Genomic DNA, 22424 nt, shown 5'->3' with positions numbered 1-22424 from the left:
CTGTGTGAGTGTGCTATAGCTGCAGCAGGCTGTGTGGGTGGGTGTGTGTGTGTGCTATTGCGTGCCCCCACAGTGACCTTTTACATCACTGCGTGACCTCTATATCACTATTAGTGACCCCCTCTATATCACTATGGCTGACCTCTATATCACAGAGATCTGGCATTGTTAGCAGTGTTTCTTTAGGTATGGTGAATATTTAGTCAGAAACATAGAAGACTGTCAGCAGGAAAAGATCACCTGCTCCATCTAGTCTAGTTCTGAGTTGTTCAGGACATGGAGGCTGGAGACTGGCTGCATCGACTGCACACACAGGAGAAGCTGCTTTATATGTTTCCTTATTCACTCAGATGTCGCCCCAGGATCATGTAGGACATTAGGGAGAAGCTGCTGAGCCAGTGTGATAAATAACTTCCCTGGTATATGACCGGCCATTTATGAAGGAGCAGGAGTCAGAGTTGGTCCTGATAAAATTCAGGAGTCGGAGCTGCGGCTTACCGACTCCACAGCCCTGATTGGGAGGGGGGGTCACCTTGCACTGTACTACTGTCTGTGTTGATAAGGAGGACACTGATGGGAAGTCCAGAACAGAAAGACTCAACGGAGTTTTAAGTCTAGTGGCCAAAAGCTGTAAGATTTCAGGATTATTTTATAGTATAGATAATGAACGGTAAAGCTTTTATGTCTTTATACAGGATAGGTGTACCCTAGTAAATGGACATTTTATGTGTAACAGCAGTAATGTTTTATACACCTTGAGGCTATGTTTACACTACGTAAAAAACACGGCCATATTTCCTAACAACGGCCATATTTGCACAAACAATGGCCGTTATTTTGCAAATAACGGCCGTTGTTTGTGCACATACAGCCGTTGTTAGGAAATACGGCTGTGTTTTTTACGTAGTGTGAACCCAGCCTGAAATGTGGACAGTTATGTAAGAGAGAAATCCCTGAGAACGAAAGGTTTTTTAAGCAGAACCGCACAATATCAAAAGAACCTTCTTCTACAAGTAAGGTTCCTACCTTTTACCTTTAGGTCCCTAAAGGGGTATCCAGTGTTAGAATTTTTTTTTAATCAAATGCTGTCCTCTTTTATCCGTCCTGTTCGCTAACACTGTGCTGTTTTTTCATATTATTCTCAGATGCCTTACAGACAAGACACACACAAGAACCAGTTTCCTGGCTTGTGGTTTAGCCATGCACGTCGTAAAGGAGTTAACATATTTTGTAAAAGCGCCCTGTGTTTCATCTAAGTGTGACTACTTTTTGATATGTTACTACAGCAATGTCATATGTGCCAGTTAAGTGCATTATGAGAAGACAACTGTAACCTATATGCCTATATTGGCAAAAACGATGTAAAGTGCTGCGGAATCTGTGTGTGCTATATAAAAGCATTATTACTATTATATATTATTGCCTGTCCGAAATAAATATGAATTCTGTAATTTGTGAGTGCCGGACATGAGCAGTTGCCAAATTGGATACAAGAGCATGGAGCTCCAAACATTGGTGGATAGGTGTAAAAACAGATCATACCTTTGTTTTTACTGATGGCTATTTGCACATTTAGGTGCCCTATAGGTGGAGCTGAGCCACAGAATGCACACCCCTACCCCTCCCTTCACTGAATGAATAAAGTCCAGACCTCAGTGCTCTAAGCAGAGACCTGTATATCAATCATGCTGGCTCTGTACCTGGTACACAGCTGACACATTCCCTTTAAGAATATATTTTGAGCAACTCGCATGTGTCATGCATAAGTGGGAAATAACACATGCACGTAAACAATACAGTACTAGTCAACAGATTGCCAAGTTAATGATCCATCAAGACAGCTTCACCTGTGTAGCTTAATGTGACACATATGCAGAAAAATAATCCACACAATATACCTGGTAAATAGTAAAGCCTTTTCTATGCATTATTCGCCCACACAATAGCTATTTGTGAATACAGTCAGCAATATTGCCTGCTCCGGGGGAACTGTCAAACTTCATTAATATTTATGTGTATCCTCCAAGAAACTGACTGTCATTGAAGTAGTTAGTGCAGGTAATCTTTATTAATCATCTCCCATCAAATGTGATCTACCTGAAGACTGCAGATGGTACCGGACTGCAAAGGCACAAGGAAGCAGGATATGAGCTGGACGCAGTACTAGTTTAATACTTTACCTTGCTTGTCATAACTTTATTCATTATGCCTAGGGAAACATCAGGCAGTGATGTTTTTTCTCTATTCTGCTATCACCACCAAAAAAAGCTCTTTAATGGGAGGCTTGAGGAGACTAGACTTATTATGTGTCACTAAAGCAGCAGCGCCAAATTACAGTATGTCTTTGCTTATAAAGAAGTGACTACAAAATCCATTTAAATGAAGAAAAGGGCAGACTGTTACAAAATGATAATTTAGTCCATTAAAGAAGGAGGCATTCTTTCATTTCTGCCTCAATGCATTTGTCAGGCATAACTTTTTATTTATATGTTGATAAAGCTGTATGAAGGCTTGACTGGGAGCCTATGCATGTCTGATGTCCATCTCCGCTTTCATCAGCATTGCTCAGCTGGAATCACTGATCACAACACTCCAATGGAGCAAGCAAAAAACAAAAAAAATAAAAAAAACGTAAAACACATGTAAGGGCAGGTGAGAATGTAGAAGGTAAAAATGTTACCCACTGCTTCCACATAAAAGGCTATGGATACCTTTACACTATATTTCTTTTAATTATCACTGTTTTTTTGCTTCCTATGTGCAAAACAAAATAGATTTTCTAGGACTTTTTGATTAATGGCTATCTATATCTGATTGGTAGGGAACCCCTGTAGATCAGCTGTTTGCTGGAACATCATCATCCTTATACACAGATAACGTATGGAAGCAAGGCTGCTCAGCACATTGGGGGGGATATCCATGCTCCTAAATCCCACCCCTATGCCAGATTTATTTGGAGGCACAAGCCTCTTAGTAGATCCACCGGATTTGAGGCTGCCAAGTGTTAGTTTTATGGTGTGTTTACAAGAAATGATTATCGTTCAAATTTTCACTATAACGATCACATTTGAGCGATAATCGGCTTGTGTAAACACAGCGAGCAAGCGTTCATTGTGATCTTTCAACATGTTCTCAAATCGTCGTTGGTCGTTCGCTAAAAATTTGCAGATCGCTTCGTGTAAACAGTCTTTCACAGATTCACCCTATGTGTGAGATAGGCTTAGGCGATCTTAAAATGATTGTAATAACGATTTTACTAAATGATATATCGTTCCGTCTAAACGCTGATCGTTATAAAAAAACACATTGTTACTTCAAATCGTTAGTCTTTACGATTGAGCAAATTATCACTCTGTGTAAACGCAGCACTAGAAATCTGCATCAGCTATGGATCTGGTATAGATTTTCACCATGATTTGCACCTGCCCTCCAGCCTTGCCATACAATCCCTGCCCACCCATGTTATGGAAGCCATCCAAACAATGGTGAAGCCATCCTTATGGCTCTACATTCTCGGATTTTCATTCTGCTATGAGAATGTAGCCCCATCTCCACTTAGCCCACCAGGATAAGGGTAGCCTCACACGTACCATATTTTCTGCTGCGGATCCGCAGCAGATTTGACTAAATGAATGAACACAGCATTAAATCCGCACTGTAAAATTTTACAGATTTTACAGTGCAGATTTAATGCTGTGTTCAATTATTTAGTCAAATCTGCTGCGGATCCGCAGCAGAAAATACGGTATGTGTGAAGCTACCCTAATACATTAACCTGCCCACAGTCCCACCTGCTTCTCCGGCTCCCTGATGTCCCGCTCAGCTCAGCAATTGGTTGTGCTGGTAAAGCACACTGATTGGCAAAGTGGGACGTCAGGGAGCCAGAGAAGCGAGCGAGAACGCGGGCATGTAACTTATTAGCCCGGAATCTGGTGGGTTAAATGGGCAGGGGCTACATTGTAGATTTCATAGGGAATAACACTACAGAGTATCTGAGACACTGTACTTGTAAATACACCCTTAGGTTACGTTCACACAGCGTATGTTTTGCATAAATGACGGCCGTTGTTGTAATTTGCAACAAAACATACGTTGTATTTAAAAGAATGAAATCCCGCACAGACATGTCAGTTCACACAATGGAGAGTGCAGCTCCGGCAATGTTCACAATGGCTGTTTTGTTACATTTCTGATGTGTTCTTTTACCACAATTTTCCTGCTAACATGCCATGTATTGCATGGATGTGGTAAAATAGCACTATTTTCAATTTGCCAAAAACAATGCATTAAAAACACATAAAAATGTGACAAAACACTATGGGGGGATTAATCATGCCGTAAAGTGTAATTTTTTGGTGTAAAATGGGCTAAAGCAAATACATTTATTCGCAAACAGCTATAGGTCAACTGTCATAACAATCATATCCTCACTCTTTGATTTACTGCTATTGTGTGATCTGATTAATTTAAAGCAAACACATCACTATTTTGGAAATGCTGTGATTTATCCTTCTGTATGTTTTTTCTGCACACTCAATTTTAATAATTAATTAATATAGTGCAACAACAATCTGCAGCAATAGACACAACTCGAATCAGCCCCTGTCCCCCATTAGGACTGACAATCTAAATTTCAAATTCATCTGTATGTTTTGGAGGGTGAGAGGAAACCAAACCAGGGAGAACATGCAAACTCCTTGCAGATGTTGTCCTTGGTGGGGTTTGAACTAACAACTGAGCCACCATGTTTGCCTTATTAACCAAGATTTGGGAAATAAACAAAACAGAAATACATTTATTTAAATTGAAGTAAATCCTAATCTAAACTAAATTATTCTTTAGAAAAAGAATACTAATGGGAGAAGACAAATCATGTTTCAGGTTAGTCTGACAGCAGCGTATGGACACATCGACTGTTAAGTCTATCTCCACTCACCATGTGTGACAGGGAGTGATTCTGCTGGCAGGATCATAATGGAACGTGAGCACCTAACAACAGAATTCCCTTTGTACTGACAAGATGTTCCAGTTTGCAAGCTCTGAGAGGAGACAATAAGCGGATTTTGCTTGGTGTTGCTGTCATATAATGTAAATCACACAAGCAGCCTAAAGATATATTGGCCCTGCTTGAACAGAGGGACGTTACTGATATCTTGCAGCGCTGGAAGAATTAAATGTAGGTTTTATTTGTCCTACAAGATTTACAGATCTATTGTAAGTTTTGACATTTATAGTGGACAGTAGCTCTAAGATCCATAGTGCTTTTATTTTTCACCTAAAGGGCTGGTTGGGGTGTCAATTTTTTGCGGCATGGTGTAAAAGAAAAAATTTGGTAGCTTTTTTTTTATATATAGCTAATTTTTTTCTGATATATAACTTTAAAAAAATCAGCCATCCTGTTTTATTTTTTATTTACGTCGTTCATTGTGCAGGAACAATATACTTTAATAGAGCAGGTAATTCTGCATGCTACGATATGTAATATGTTTATTTATTTTTACATATTTTTATTTTTATAATGGGCACACAGGTATTTTAAACTTATATTGGGGATGTTTATAAGGGTTTTTTAAAAAAAATACTTTTAAAAACTTTTTTTTTTACACTTCACACTATCATTAGATTGCATATACTCAGGGCCGGCTCCAGCTTTTTGTGGGCCCTTGGGCGACAGAGCCTCGGCGGGCCCCTTTGAGGAGCAAATCATGGAGAGACAGGCGAGGAAAGATTTGCAGCAGAAGAAACATGCGGCTGCTGCATATCTTTCTCCTCCTGTATCTCCTGATCTCTGCAGTAGTCAGGACTCTGGAGGAGTCAGACCCAGTCACAGGATTATATATATATATCATGCTGGTGCTGCTAGTTCTCTAGTATACAGCTCCTTCTGTGTGTGTGTGTGTGTGTGTGTGTGTGTGTGTGTATATATATACATACACACACACAGAGCAGGAGCTGTATACTAGAGAACTAGCAACACCAGCATTATATATATATATATATATATATATATATATATATATATATATATATATATATTTATTTATAATATGAACATGGTGAGACCTCTAGTTCTCCTATATACAGGCCCTGCAGTGATATACAGTGTGTGTGTGTATATATATATATATATATATATATATATATATATATATATACACACACACACACACTGTATATCACTGCAGGGCCTGAATATAGGAGAACTAGAGGTCTCACCATGTTCATATGATAGATAGGAGGTAGGGAAATAGATAGATAGATAGATAGATAGATAGGAGATAGATAGATAGATAGATAGATAGGAGATAAATAGGATATATATAGGATATAGATAGGATATAGATAGATGATAGATAGATAGGATATAGATAGATGATAGATAGATAGATAGATAGATAGATAGATAGATAGATAGATAGATAGATAGGATATAGATAGATGATAGATAGATAGATAGATAGGATATAGATAGATGATAGATAGATAGATAGATAGGATATAGATAGATGATAGATAGATAGATAGGATATAGATAGATGATAGATAGATAGATAGATAGTAAGATAGATAGATAGATAGGAGATAGATAGATAGGATATAGATAGATAGGATATAGATAGATAGGAGATAGGGAAATAGATAGATAGATAGATAGATAGATAGGAGATAGATAGATAGATAGATAGATAGATAGATAGATAGATAGATAGATAGATACAGAGATCTAGTTGTTTTGTGTATAGAGGTCCTGCTGTAATATATATATATAAATATATATATATATATATATATATATATATATATATCCTGCTGTAATAGATATAGATATATTACAGCAGGACCTCTATACACAAAACAAGTAGAAGAACCAGCACATACAGGACACTTAGTTTGCAGAGCCTACCTGCTGCCCTCTATCAGGTCATGTGTCCGATCACATGACCCGTGACATCATCAAAGGTCCTTCAGACTCAAAGGTCCTCTTTCCTACTCGGCTGTAGGGAAGATTTGTGATGGAAGACAGGTGCTCGGGGGCCCCAGTATGGATCGGCGGGCCCCTAACTGTCACATGCGGCCTCTAGGGGCCCAGTCCCCTTTGTTACTACACTTGTTATTCTTTTTTACTAACAAAAAAAATGTAGTAACAAACGGGAGTGGGCCCCTAGAGGAGCTGGGGGCCCCGGCATTTGCCCTACTTAGCCGGGTGCTGACGCCGGCCCTGCATATACTGATGTATGCTATATCATAGATCAGTACTATCGGTGATTTATACATAAGAGTCTGCCTGAGAGCACAATACCTAGAGAACGCCGATCCGACAGGACGGAGCTAAGTTTCTTACCCCCGCCCATTGGTACGAGTGATCGGGACCCCCACAGCATGGCAGCAGGAGTCCCAATCAGTCAGTGACAGGTGCTTATGCTGTCACTGACTTACTTAAACACAGTGAACGCTATAGATTGCGGCATTTAAGGGGTTAATCACAGGCAGCTACGGGATTGCAGCTGCCTGTCATTATCCACGGCTCTGGACACACTGATGTGTGCGGGGCCGCTCACACTGCAGCGGTCCCGCATACATCAAAACCATCTGACAGTCAAGAACTTATACATACGTTCCTGCTGCACGGGGCATCTGCAGCAGGAACGTATATATACATATTGCTGACGTAAAAGGGTTAAATATGCTTATGGCAGTCATATGAATATGGGTGCTGAATGATTAGGTTGTGTTATTTAAAGCGACTCTGTACCCATAATCTGACCCCCCCCAAACCACTTGTACCTTCGGATAGCTGCTTTTAATCCAATATTTGTCCTGCGGTCTGTTTGGCGGGTGATGCAGTTATTGTCATAAAAAAATAATTTTTAAATTGCAGCTCCATGCCCTACGGGCGTATCTGTGCCCTAACTTTGCACCACCCCCTCCTCCCCTCCCTCTTCATCATTAGGAATGCCACTGGAACATATACTTCTGTTTGAACATTGCACAGGTGTCTTAATGATCCAGCCCATGTGCTGTGGTAACACAGGTGGTGAATAATAGGCAATCTGCCTGGAGCATTCCCAATGATGAGGAGGGTGGGGAGGAGGGATGGAGGGGTGGTGCAAAGTTAGTGACAGATACGCCCATAGGGAGCTTAAAAGTAATTTTTTTTGGACAATAACTGCATCACCTGCCAAATGGACCCCAGGACAGATCTTGGATTAAAAGCAGCTATGCAAAGGTACAAGTGGTTTGGGGGGGTCAGATTGTGGGTACAGAGTTGCTTTAAATTGTTTATTCATGAGAACAAATTTATTCTATGATTTAAAAATTTTTTGTTTATAATAATGTGTATTAGAAATAGAAGTAAAAATAAATTGGATATATCTGCTCTATATAATGAAGTCTTAAATCTCATTAATATATTAAGTTTATAGCCACATACAATCCATACAGTAACAGCCTTCCTTAGATATCATGTCAAACCAACTTGTATCTAGTCTTTTAAGTGAATATGAGTGCAGGATCCTGGAAAAGTTGGATCATGGAGAATATAGATGTATGAATAAATGATGAATGTTCTGGATCCTAGAAAAGCTAGAAGTAATTTCAAAAGTTTTTAGAGCCCTGGTAAAGTTGGGTTGTTGCATAAATGAAACAACTTGGTTTAAATAAAAAGAACTTATAGCGAACAATAGCCAAGCAGGTACATTGCTTTAAGATCTTTACATCAATAAACCGGTGCCAGCACAGGGAATGCCGATCTATTCCTGGTCACTGGCTCGGCCTCAAACACTCGAGATGGACCTGCCCGCCCCCAGTAAGACGTTTTGCCCTCTCCTCTGTGACAAGGCTCTATTAAAATCAATGGAGCTGAGTCCCAGAGTAGAGGGGTTTTGTCATTCTGGGGGCAGGCGGGCCCGTCTCCAGTGCTTCAGGCCCGGGCCATTGACCAGGAATAGACCGGCGCTGTGCGCAGGAACCAGGCTGCGATTGAAAAAAGGAACACGGCACCAGCATCCCTGCGCTGGCACCGGTCTATTGATGTAAAGATGCATTCTGTGCTGTGTGTAGTCTCACTCGGTGGGCAGGGTATAAATGAAATGTGGCTGTGAATTTATTAATATATTAATTCATCAATTGGATTTTATAGAGCAATTATATTCTATTTATCTCTATTTTTATATTTTCTCTGTAGACTACACTGTAAATGTTAAAAAGCCAAAACACTAAAAGTTGTCGGTCTAGCAGGGATGCATATGATGAACACTGCCAGAGATATTGTACCAAAAATATCACAAAAGAAAGGAAGACTGCATTTGTTATGTAAACCATGTAAGATGCTGAATTTAAAAGGCTAAGAAAAATTGGCTGCAAATAAAGCATGTCCACCAATATAATCAATGGCTATAATATATTATTAAACAGCTGATATATTATACAGTGTATGCACTGCAGGCCAATATTTCCATTCACTTCAATGGAGTGCATTATTTTATTGAAAATATGGCCGTATTTTTACCTCAAAATTATGCCTGTATTTTATGGTGTAAGTATAGCCTTATACGTAGAGAGAAATCCATCCACATCCACAGTATTGTATTGTCATACTGTGGAATTGTCAGCAAATCCACCACATCTGAAATTATTCAGACGTGTATAACCAATCCTAGACAACAGGAATGACAAGGGCAGGGTGACTGCAAACATCCTCAATTAAATCATGTAAAATTTGCTCTTAGTCTGTAAGCAGCCAGAAAACGTCTGATTCATGCACTCCTGGGAAAATTAGATGATCAGATCATTCCGGAATAACACAGTTCGAGTTTTGCCATTATTTAGAAAACAAATGCCATTTAGTCCCATGTTGAATCTTTAACAAAATTAATGTGAAATTTGTGTAGCAAAGATTGTATTGAAGTCAGAAAGGTCATATAAGTCTTAGGGCAAAGATGCTTCACTTCACAAGTCTGTGGCAGGTTATATGCTTATTGTTTTCTATGTCCTCAGCAGCAAACCCTGACGTACATGCTGCCGCCAACCCCTCATCTAGACCTGGGACAGATTTTCAGTTCCACCATTTATTATGCATACAAGATCACCCCCCTAGAAGACCAATATTTATTGCAGTTTTGAGTGGTGGTCTTAGAGGTGTGTGACTGTATTTAAGGTAAAAAAATCTGCAGGTATATCTTGAAATAAAAAAAGACAAACTTTTGCCAGGTAACAAACAGCATTTACTTACCCTATCCCAGCTAAATGACAGGCCAATTCTTTCTAACTGCTGCCTCATGTGCTCGATATTGCTGCAAGATACAATCACACAATGATTAATGGCAAATATCTGTACTGACAGAGGTCCAATGACGGAAAGATTTATCTGACAGATTTTTGAAGCCAAAGCCAGGAACAGACTGTAAACAGAACAGGTCATAAAGGAAAGACTGAGATGTCTCCTCTTCGCAAATCCATTCCTGGCTTTGGCTTCAAAAATCTGTCAGATAAATCTCTCTGTGTAAATGCACCATAACTCTTTTGCAGCCCAACCCATCAGATTTTTGAGGGGGCAGCAGTGAAATGTTTACATCAGCTGCGGGCTGGTTCTTAGTTGCAAACACTATGCTACTAGGGTATGTTCATACATGTTGGAGTTTTATTACGTTAATGAATTCTGGACGGCAATTAAAGGGAACCATATCACCCATTGCTAAGATGGCTTCCAAGTGCACCCTAGGATGCAGCAATGAAATGATCAATTGCTGCAAACAAATGATGCATTCAAAGTGTGTTTTTATTGGAAGCTGGACTAGCCAAATCTCTTTTAATCTCGCATGATTGCCCTGATTGGATATTCCTGATCGGTATTATTCACATTACTTCTTTACCACAAGTAAACACAGCAGTTTACTACAATTTTAAACCATTGCAAAAATCAGCTAGCGGTCATCAGCTAGTGGTCATCAGCTAGAGCAGTGCTTCTCAAACTATTTCTACTGGAGCCTAACCCAACAGATCAAGGCAATGTCTAGGCCTCACCAGACTCACCAAGAGGATGCCTGGGCCTCACTATCTGTGGTGAAAGTCCATTTAAAAGCTGAAAATAATGCTAGTGCTACCTATTACTCATCTCCCAAACTCTTTATACTAATAAAGGAAGTACAAATTAAATTAATAATGTTGCTAAAATGGAGATTTTTGCAAACAGCGAAAGGACTGTGCAGATCATAGTTACTTTGTGAAAACAGGCTCAACAGCTGGGCCTCACCAACAACTAGGGGGCGCCTCACAGTTTGAGAAGCACTGAGCTAGAGGATATCAGCTAGTGGTCATCACCTAGAGTTCATCAGCTAGTGGTCATCAGCTAGAGCACCTAGGACTTCACTGCATGGAGCACTTTCATTAGCAGTTGACAGTGTTATCATTTGGCTGGTCTCCCTGAGATCAGCGATATCTTTCTCTTATGGCTCTACTAGGCATTGCTTCCACCTAGCCAGAATCCTGCTCCACACTGATGAGGGGCAACACCCCGAAACAGCTGTATGTGGATGGTTACCTGGCCTTGGTTTTTCTCTTGTCATTACATTGACTTATAGGGCCACTTAATATGGTGGTTTTAATGGTTTCCTTACAGGAGCCACCCCTTGGCTGGGTCCTTCCCAGAGGGATATCTGGCTAGTCCTGTGTTTCGACACTCTTTGATGAGGCTCCTCGGGCTCTTCCTTTGCATATTCATGTTTCCCAGGGGGCAATGCACCTAGGACTTCACTGCATTGAGCTCTTTCACTAGCAGCCGGCAGTGTTGTCGTTTGGCTGGTCTCCCTGAGATCAGCTATCTATTTCTCTTATGGCTCTACTAGGCATTGCTCCCACCTAGCCAGAATCCTGCTCCACAGCGATGAGGGGTAACACTCCAAAACAGCTGTATATGGATGGTTACCTGGCCTTGGTTTTTCCCTTGTCATTACATTGACTTCTAGGGCCACTTAATATGGTGGTTTCGAGACTCTTTGATGAGGCTCCACAGGCTCTTCTTTTGCATATTCAAGTGTCCGAGGGGGCAATGCAACTAGGACTTCATTGCATTGAGCGCTTTAACTGGCAGCCAGCAGTGTTATCGTTTGGCTGGTCTCCCTGAGATCAGCGATCTGTTTCTCTCATCAGCTAGAGGACATAAGCTAGTGGACATCAGCTAGAGGACATCAGCTAGTGGTCATCAGCTAGTGGTCATCAGCTAGAGGACATCACCTAGAGATCATCAGCCAGAGTTCATCCGCTAGTGGTGATCAGCAAGAGGTCATCAGCTAGTGGTCATCAGCTAGAGGTCATCAGCTAGAGGTCATCAGCTAGAGGTCATCAGCTAGAGGTCATCAGCTAGTGGTCATCAGCTAGAGGTCATCAGCTAGAGGACATCAGCTAATGATCATCACCTAGAGGTCATGACCTAGAGGTCATCAGCCAGAGGCAGTTATTGCTAGAGGCAATAATTGCCACCACAACATAAAAGAACGACACACTTTTAAAACAAGGAAGTTAGGAAACCATCTACAGAATGAGCAATACAAGGAGCAGATGGGCTCATGCGATCCTGGAAGCTGACAGCATAGATATATATAAACCTGTGCTTTCAGTTTCCAGATCACACACAGCAGTATATACTTATCAGCCACACTGCTTGCGATCCAGTATCTGGCTCTCTGGTCCTCGAGACGTCTGTATCTTTAGGCCCCACCTGAAGTTACAGCAGCGGCCGGCGGACCAGAGAACCAGATGCTGCCGGATCACAAGTAACATGGCTGGTAAGTATATACTGCTGCTTGTGATCTGGATATATACATATCGGTTCTGTCAGTTTCTCTTTATCTTTCTCGGCTGCACAAGCCACTGTTTAAATAGGACCAGCTGCAGCCGATAAAGAGGCATTTTGGAGCATGATGAAAAGATGTGATCAGCTGATAATCGTCTCTAGCTACGCTCCTGGCCAATAATCAGGCCATGCAAAAGGCCTTTTAAGCCCCTATTACACAGGCCGATCAGCAAGAGGCAGGCAAGCGCCGACCTGTCAGATCAGCACTCACTTACTCCTCGCTCCTTGTTTACTGATGGCGCTATTACACATGTCGGCAGTTAGCGGTTAAGTGCAAACCGGCTGCAGGGAGCGGCGGGAGAGGCTCCCTGGACAATCTTCATATCGTCTGGGGAGACCATAGGAAATAGCGGAAGTCTGCTGCAACTGCTCCTATTGCACGGAACGAGGGCTAGCAGATCATCATTATCACTGAGAAATCTTTCAACATGTTGAAGGAAAAGGATCAGCTGACATTTTGCATGTCGGCTGATCATTGCCTTTTAGCAGGAGCTATTACACCAAGTGATTATGGGCCGTGATGACTGATAATTTGCCAAATACAGTTCATAAATGCTTGGTAATAGGGCCTCAAGTCTCTGTGGAGAGTTGAGACCACTTCATTAATTAAAAAAAAAAACACCAGAATGACCAATGGAGACCCCAGAAAAGGCTTGTAATGCAGCGAATTATACAGCAGTAAGAAAGCCCTGTAACATATTTTCCAAGTTACCCCTAAGACTGTTTCAAATGACATTTTTTGAAGTAAAAAAAAATAATAATAGTGGGGTCTACAGCACTGTACTCTGACCCAGGAAGTCTCTCTCACCTTCCAAATCATAGCAGATCCAGACTGGGGCTTGCATCAGGGGACAGGACTGGGACAGGACTGTGAAGGTAATCTCCTTATAGCTGTAACCCCTCTCTCCCCGGACAGAGAGTGCTGCATTTATGTGCCCACATCTGCCCTGCTCATATATATTCTCTCCCCCCCCGGATCTGGATAGACATTAGCTCCATAAATTTATTTTACTTGGTTTCTTTAAAGACACCTTTGTTACCAATATCAGCACAGACTATCCTTTTGAAATATATACCACAGGATATTAGGATGTCTAGATAAAATTGGATTAACATGCTGAGTCACTATTTTAGAGTCTGGAATTCTGCAATGGATATAGCCTGATAATGGATATGTCCTGCAGATCCACAGACTGTTTATGAAACACAATGAACAGAAACATGAATCTAGCTTTTTATCTTTTACTCAGTCTGAGATAAAGAGTCTGAAACACAAAGCCTGTTACTGGAGCAATCGCTGTGTTCTTCCATAACGCAAACCCATATACAATACCTGTGCATTGCAGGTGATCTCTGATTTGTGCACTATGGGGCTATGAGTCATTTGACATCATTTCTTTTGCTCTCTATTAAAATTGTGCTGTGAAAAGACATCTTTTCAATCCTTAATGAAAGAAAAATTGCTACTCTTTTAAAAGGCATCAACAAAATAGAAAAACGATTTTTCAGAAGGTGTTTTGTCCTGGTTAAGCAAGTTGAAATCTGGTACAAACCCTGAAAACATTGACACACACAGAATGATGTAATCTGGTCCAAGGCAAATACAAAGCTAATTAACTCGGAATGATTAAAACCAGAACCATTATTCAAAGTCATAATCTCTAGTCTATTCACTGAACCATGCAGTAAAGGCTTTGCACCGCGAGACAAGATATGCAAATATAATTAAAAGACAAAAGGAACAATGTTCCTCAGTGACCCTTTTAAGACCAGAGGCGTTTTATATGTTTGTAGCTAAAAATGAGCTTGAGCTATCAAAAGCAAAAACAAGCAAAACCAACCAGATATCTGATTAAATTCAGCTACTTTAATGACGAAATCCAGTTTGTACAGAGGTTAAAGGTTAAAAGTTTGCCCAGTATAAGCAATTAAGTATAAGAAACTCTGTAACAGGTTTTATTAGGCAAAAAAGCCTCTTTCTGTACTCAAAAAGCTGTTAAAGGGGAAGTCCACATAAGGAAAACATGTTTTCTATTAAAAGTACATTAAAAGTTAGATGGAAGACCACTAAAAGCTCTACAGTGACAGATTGGTTTAAAGAAGTCTTAGTGATTTGCAGGATAGAAGAGTCATGAGATTTAGGACTACCGCACCCTCACAACTTAGATTATGAGTCTGGAAACTCATCGCTGTTGGTACTTATGTTCCTTCTCTTTTCAGGGCACTATGTAGAGGATTGCATTGGTTGAGTTCTTTCTTCCCCACTCTCTTTTACCCCCCCCCCCCTCTTTTTTTGGCTCTACTCTCTTTTATTTTGGCACCGTATCGCCTAGTGACTATGAGCTATAACCTTTGTTTTTGTTGTATTGAATATTTTGTTGTTTATTTTTCCAATCTTTGATGTTGGATTTATGCAATGATGCTACCACGTGTACTCCATAGTCTGTATTCTTTTGATACTTTCTTGACCCCATTATCCCTTCTTTTTCTTCTGTACCCTTGCTAAAACTTTAATAAAAACCTTTTGAATGCAGATTACAGTCTTTCTATTTTCCGCATTCACTCTTTATGATCTTACACTTAATACTTATCGGTACCTTCCATGTTTTAATCTGGTATGATGTCCATTAGAGTCTTCTCTTGGAATGTCAGAGACACATCCTCGGAAAAGGGCTATGATACATGCTCTTATTCGTAAACACAACCCTCATATAGTATGTCTGCAGGAAACGCACCTCACTCCTGAGCACCAGGGTGGTTACGCAAACCTTGGGTTCAGTGGGCTGCGCATTCCTGTCATACTTCCTATTCTAGGGGTGTATCTATGTTAGTATATAAGTCCCTGAAATGGGAAGTGCAAACCTGTAAATCCGACTCTGAAGGACGTTTTTTGTTTATTCATGCCCTTATTGACAACAGCCCTTTTGTTATATTGGGAATATACAACCCTCCTCCTGGGACCCTGGATGTGCTGCATCGGGCTGCGGCATATCCCAGTGCCCAAATCATGTGTATGGGGGACCTTAATATGCTCCTGCACCCTTACTATGATAAACAGGGAGCTGACCCTTCTTTACTCACCTCCTCATCTCCTTTGGCAAAATTGCTATCTGAGTTAGGATGGCTGGATGTGTACCGCCATTTTTATCCGACCTCCTCTGTGTTCTCCTGCTTTACTGTAGGGAGGATGACTTTTATCTCGTATTGACTATGTTTTGGGTAACCCATCTCTTATTTCTAACATAACTGACATTGCCTATCTCACCCGATCTGTCTCGGATCACTCTCCTCTGGCTTTCACCTTGGGTCCTCCTGATCGAAGTGTGCGGACCTGGAAACTAAATCCTTTCTGGCTGACTTTATTTACAGATAATGATCGCATACCTGATCAGCTACAAATATTTATCCAATTAAATGGGGAACATGAGGATAAGCTGGTCCTATGGGAAACCCTTAAGGCCTACCTTAGGGGTTGCTTACAGTCCTCGATCTCTTATGTGAAAAAGGTGGGCGATGCAGAGGAGCGGGTTCTTGAGGTGAAATGTGCAATGCTCGAGAGGTCATATACAGCGGATCCCACTGATGTTGCGAGGGAGGCATGACTAGCGGCTGGTAGACAATATTTGCACGTACTACAGGAGAAGGCTAACAGGAGAATATTTCATATTTCAGGCTTCATGCCTGGGAGGTCGACTTCTGACAATATACGAAGAGTTCAGGTGATTACTCAGGTGGGGGTAGCAGCAGAGAAGGGCTGGGCATTGGCCTCCTTAGATACGGCTAAGGCTTTCGATTCTATCGAATGGCCATTCTTGTTTGCTGTCCTTCTACGATTTGGGTTTGGCCCTGTCTTTAGAAAGTGGATCTCCCTGCTCTACTGTAGCCCCAAGGCCTGCATACTGATTAACGGCATTTTATCCTCTTATTTTCGCTTAGCACGGGGAATGCGACAGGGCTGCCCTATCTCTCCCTTATTATTTGCCGTGGCAATTGAACCCTTGGCTCTATGCATTCGTCAGCATCGGAGCTTCAGAGGAATTGTCAATGGTATTCGGGAGGATAGGGTAGGCCTGTATGCTGATGACCTGATTTTATTCATGTCTCAACCCACAGTCACACTCCCTTTAGCTATTAGTATCATAGAATCCTTTGGTAACTATTCGGGCCTACGGATTAATTGGGGAAAGTCTGCGTTTATGCCTCTTAACCTGGTGGGATGGAGGGAGGAGGCCTCCGGATTGAAAGTAGTGTCCCAATTCAAATACCTAGGGATAATCATAAGCCGTGACTATTCAGAGGATCTGGCTCGCAATGTTTATCCGCTGTTGTCCTATGTCAGAGATAAATTTAGAGTTTAGGCCCCCCTCCCACTAGCAGTACCAGGACGTATAAACTTAATCAAGATGGTGATATTGCCCAAATGCCTATATGTTCTCGAACATGCCTCTTCTCCAGTTCCTAAATCCTTTTTTAAACAGCTGAATGCCATGCTCCCCTCGTTCGTGTGGGGAAATAATAGATCAAAAGTGAGACTGTCTTGCCTATTGAATAACTTGCCTTGCTTTCATTATTGGCCACCATTTCTGGCCGTGTTTACATGCAGTGTTTAAACTGATAATTTCAATAAAATATAAGTCATAAAAAAAAAAAAAGTGAGACTGTCTGTACTGCAGAGGCCCAAAGCATCTGGTGGAATGTCTCTCCTTGACTTTTATGTGTATTATCTAGCTGCCCACCTTACCTACTTAAGAATTTGGGTTCAAGCTGGGATCCTATCTAATAGAGAGCATCATCTGGCTTATTACTTAGGCCTTAGACAACTCTAGCCGGTATTGGAAGGTAAATCTGCTCGCAACTGGCTCCCCCTCCACCATCTGGCCTCGCAAGTTTGGTCCTCGGTAAAACGGATCTACCAGCATACAGATGTAATGTTAGATATGCCAATTTGGTATGACCCTTCTTGGACTCATTTGGGTCCTAATCTAGACCCGACATTCTGGATAGAGCATGGGGTTGGCTTTTTAACAAATGTCTATGCAGATGGCGGGTTTCGCACTTTCCAACAGCTACAGGAAAAATATGACCTTCCTAGACAGTGTTTTTATAAGTACCTACAGCTTCATCACGCTGTTACTGCGCAGTTTGATATCCCTAAACACCCCATGTCTAAGTACCCTTTAACCCCTTAAGGACCGGGCCTGAAATGGCCTTAAGGACCGGAGCAAATTTTATGAATTTGACCAGTGTCACTTTATTCATTAATAACTTCGGGATGCTTTTACCTATCCGGCTGATTCTAAGATTGTTTTCTCGTGACATATTGTACTTCACATTTCTTGTAAATTGGAGTCGATACTTATAACGAATCTTTATGAAAAAACCCAAAATAGCGTGAAAAATTGTGAAAAAATGCATTTTTCCAACTTTAAAACTTTTCTGCTTATACAGAAAATGGGTTATACCACATAAATTATATATTAAATAGCATTAGCAACATGTCTTCTTTATGTTGGCGGCATTTATTAAACTATATTTAATTATTTTTAGACAATAGGAAGCTTAAAACATTAGCAGCAAATTTCCAAATTTTCAGTAAAATTTCAAAATCAGATATTTTTAGGGAACTGTTCAGGTTAAGGCTGGGTTTACACTATGTATATTTGAGGCTGTATTTGTGAGCCTGTATAGCAACCAAAACAAGGAGTGGATTGAAAACACAGAAAGGCTATGTTCACATAATGTTGTAATTGAGTGGATGGCCGTCATTTAATGGCAAATATTTGCTGTTATTTTAAAACAACAGCTGTTATATTGAAATAATGGCAGTTATTTACTGTTATATGGCGGCCATCCACTCAATTTCAACATTGTGTGAACAGAGCCTTTCTGTGTTTTCAATCCACTCCTGGTTTTGGTTGCTATGAGGACCTGACTTGAGGACCAAATACTGCCTGAAATATACGTAGTGTGAACCCAGCCTTAAAGTGTATTTGAGGGGACTGTGTGTTAGAAAGCCTCACGAAGCACCCCATTTCAGAAACTGCACCCCCTAAACTCTGCAAAAGCACATCCAGAAAGTTTTTTAACCCTTTAGGGGAGTCACAGAAATAAAAGCTAAGTGTGTAAGAAATTTGAAAATTTTAATTTTCTGTGCAGAGATTTTATTGTAATCCAATATTTTTCATAATTATAAACCTATTACCAGAGAAATGCACCCCAATATTGATTGCCCCGTTTCTGCAGTTTATAGAAATACCCCATATGTGGCCCTATTGCGCTATTTGACGCAACCACAAGCCTCAGATATAAGGGAGCGCCTAGTGAATTTCAATGGCTCCGTTATTTTTGGTCATTTTTGACTGTACCACTTCAGGTTGGCAGAGGCTCTGGGGTGCCAAAACCTAAAAAACACCCCTAAAGGGACACCATTTAGAAAACTAAACCCCTCAAGGAATGTAACAAGGGGTGCGGTGAGCATCTGGACCCCACAGGTGCTTCACAGATTTTCCAAACAATATGGCTTGAAAAAAGACTAAAGTATTTTTTACACTAAAATGTTGTTCTAGCCTTCAATTTTTCATTTTCACAAAGGGATAAAAGGAAAAAAAAAAAAACAAAACATGTAGCGCAGTTTCTCCCGAGTACGGAAATACCCCACATGTGGACATAAAGTGCCAAGCGGGCGCAGGACGAGCCTCCAAAGGGAAGGAGCGCCAATTGGCTTTTGGAAGCTGGATTTCACTGGAATGGATTTCAAGGGCCATGTCGCATTTACAGAGCCCTCGTGCTGCCAAGACACTGGAAACCCCCCACAAGTGACCCCATTCTGGAAACTACACCCCTCAAGGAATCTAACAAGGGGTGCAGTGAGGATATGGACCCCACTGGTGACGGGCACAAATGTGGAAAAATGTGACGTGAAAGTGAAAATTTTCATTTTTTCACTTTCATGGCACAAATGTGCCCGTCATCCAGGGGTCCATATCCTCACTGCACCCCTTGTTAGATTCCTTGAGGGGTGTAGTTTCCAGAATGGGGTCACTTGTGGGGGGTTTACAGTGTTTTGGCAGCACAAGGGCTCTGTAAATGCGACATGGCGTTCATCATCCATTCTAGCCAAATTGAAACCTCTAAAATCCAAATGGCGCTCCTTCCCTTCGGAGGCTTGCCCTGCACCCACATGGCGCTTTATGTCCAGATGTGGGGTATTTACGGACTCGGGGGAAATTGCTCTACACATTTTGTGTTTTTTTTTCTCTTTTAACCCCTTGTGAAAATGATAAATTCAAGGCTAGACCAACATTATAGTGTAAAAAATTTAATATTTCATTTTCACGCCACATTGTTCCACATTTGTGCCCGTCACCAGTGGGGTCCATATGCTGACTACACCCCTTGTTACATTCCTTGAGGGGTGTAGTTTCCATAATAGGGTCACTTGTGGGGGGTTTAACTGTCTTGGCAACACAGGGGCCTTTTGAATGCAACATGGCCCCTCGAAATCCATTCCATCCAAATCCAGCCTTCAAAAACCAAATGGCGCACCTTCCCTTTGGAGGCTTACCCTGCACCCGCATCGCGCTTTATGTCCACATGTGGGGTATTTCCGTACTCAGGGGAAATTGCTCTACACATTGTGTTTTTTTTTATCTTTTAACCCCTTGTGAAAATGAAAAAATCAAGACAAGATCAATGATTTAGAGTAAAAATTAAAAAAAAATTACACTAAATGTTGGTCTAGCCTTGATTTTTTTCCATTTCCACAAGGGGTTAAAAAAGAAAATGAACACAAAACGTGTAGGGTAGTTTCCCCTGAGTACGAAAATACCCCACATGTGGGCATAATTTGCCATATGGGCACAGGGCAAGTCACCAAAAGGACAGAGCGCCATTTAGAGGCTGGAATGGGGGATGGAGGCCATGTCGCAATTACAAAGCTCCTGTGCTGCCAGAACAGTAGAAACCCCCGACAAGTGACCCAATTCTGGAAACTACACCCCATAAGGAATCTAACAAGGGGTGCAGTGAGCATATGGACCCCACTAGTGATGGGCACATGTGTAGAACATGTGCCGTGAAAATAAAAAATACCATTTTTTTCATTTTCACGTCCCAAATGTGGCCGTCACCAGGGGGCCATATACCCGCTGCCCCACTTGTTAGATTCCTTATGGGGTGTAGTTTCCAGAATGGGGTCACTTGTGGGGGGTTTCTACTGTCCTGGCCGCACAGAGGCTTTGTAATTGCATCATGGTATCCTCTAATGGGAATGGCGGCCATACCTACTTAGCTGGGGAAAAGGGACAATTCTAATTTATTTGGGGGTATTAGTCCAATTATTAGTTTATAAGGTTGGAAATGACAGGTGTCCATCAAATTCAACCTGTGTTGATCCAGAGGAAGGCAAAAACCCCTCGTGAGGCAGACGACAGTAGCCTCATCACAGGGGAAAAATTCCTTCCCGACTCCATAATGGCGATCAGAATAATCCCTGGATCAACGTGACCCCTGAAATAGGAATAAGGGACAGAATTTAGATAATGTAGAACCCCAGTGACGTGTGGTGCGCCTTGGAGCGATCCAGTATACAGAGGCTGGGGTGATCAGGACAGGTGTCACACTGGTAAATGGTGTCCTTCCTGATCCCCCTGTTACGCCACACTCTGCACTTCTTCTGGGGTCTCCCTTTCTCCAGTGTGGGGGACGTCACCTGGAAAATGTTGTCCTGGTGCGATACGGGGTCCTTCATATCCAGAAGCGCTGGGTCCGCTCCATGGCTGCTAAATATTAGGGCGCTATTACTGCTTCTGATATGTTCGGATGGTGCCGCAAGCTACAGTAGCTCGGGCAGTGAGGGACCAGAAGAGGGGGTGCTGGTATAAAAGTTATCCCCGTACAGGTGGTGACCTTTATCCAGCAGTGGGAAGATCAGTTCCCGGACGATCTTCCCACTAACTCCGAGGATGGGGGGGGGAGGGGGCATCTGGGGGCTGGATTCGAGTGTCCCTTCCTTCATACACTCTAAGGGTACGTGCACACTGCGGAATCGCGAAGGATAACCCTTTGTGCATTCCGCAGTTGGCACCCGCCGGCGGACTGAAGCAGGCGCACGTCTCCGTCCGTGTCGTAGACTCCATTCTATGCACGGGCGGATTCCGCTCTGCGTCCAACGTGTTGATGGAATGACGGATGATGGAATCCGCCCATGCATAGGATAGAGTCTATGACACGGGCGGAGACGCGACCCTGCATCAGTCCGCCGGCGGGTGCCAGCTGCGGAATGCACGAAGGGTTATCCTTCGCCATTCCGCAGTGTGCACGTACCCTAAATCTGTAAGTGTACCCTGAGGTACTCTCACAGAGTTTGTAGAATTTCACGCCATACCGTCATCTCTTATTGGGACGGTACTGGCAGAAAAGATGTGTCTGGGGGGCAGCGTACGCTACGCTACTCCCAGACACGTCACTGGATGATGAGGAGGATGAGGATGAATGGAGGAACAAAGGATCCCCCATTCATCCTCACTGGCTGTTTCGGTGTCGGAGGCAATAATAATGTATGCGTCCGATACCG

General features: G+C 41.9%; 1 protein-coding gene across 1 annotated transcript in view; it reads right to left on the bottom strand.

The window, feature by feature from the left end:
* Nucleotides 1-22424, bottom strand: part of LARS2 (leucyl-tRNA synthetase 2, mitochondrial) — a 196504-nt gene that overhangs the window by 121648 nt on the left and 52432 nt on the right. The window contains exon 5 of the mRNA XM_069960317.1: nucleotides 10232-10292. Within this exon, the coding sequence (XP_069816418.1) occupies nucleotides 10232-10292 (61 nt within the window). The remainder of the gene's footprint in view (nucleotides 1-10231; nucleotides 10293-22424) is intronic.

This window comes from Dendropsophus ebraccatus, chromosome 2, assembly GCF_027789765.1.
Source record: "Dendropsophus ebraccatus isolate aDenEbr1 chromosome 2, aDenEbr1.pat, whole genome shotgun sequence".
Taxonomy (NCBI): Eukaryota; Metazoa; Chordata; class Amphibia; order Anura; family Hylidae; genus Dendropsophus; species Dendropsophus ebraccatus.
The sequence above is the reverse complement of the archived record's forward strand: the minus strand, read 5'-3'. Positions and strand labels throughout refer to the sequence as shown.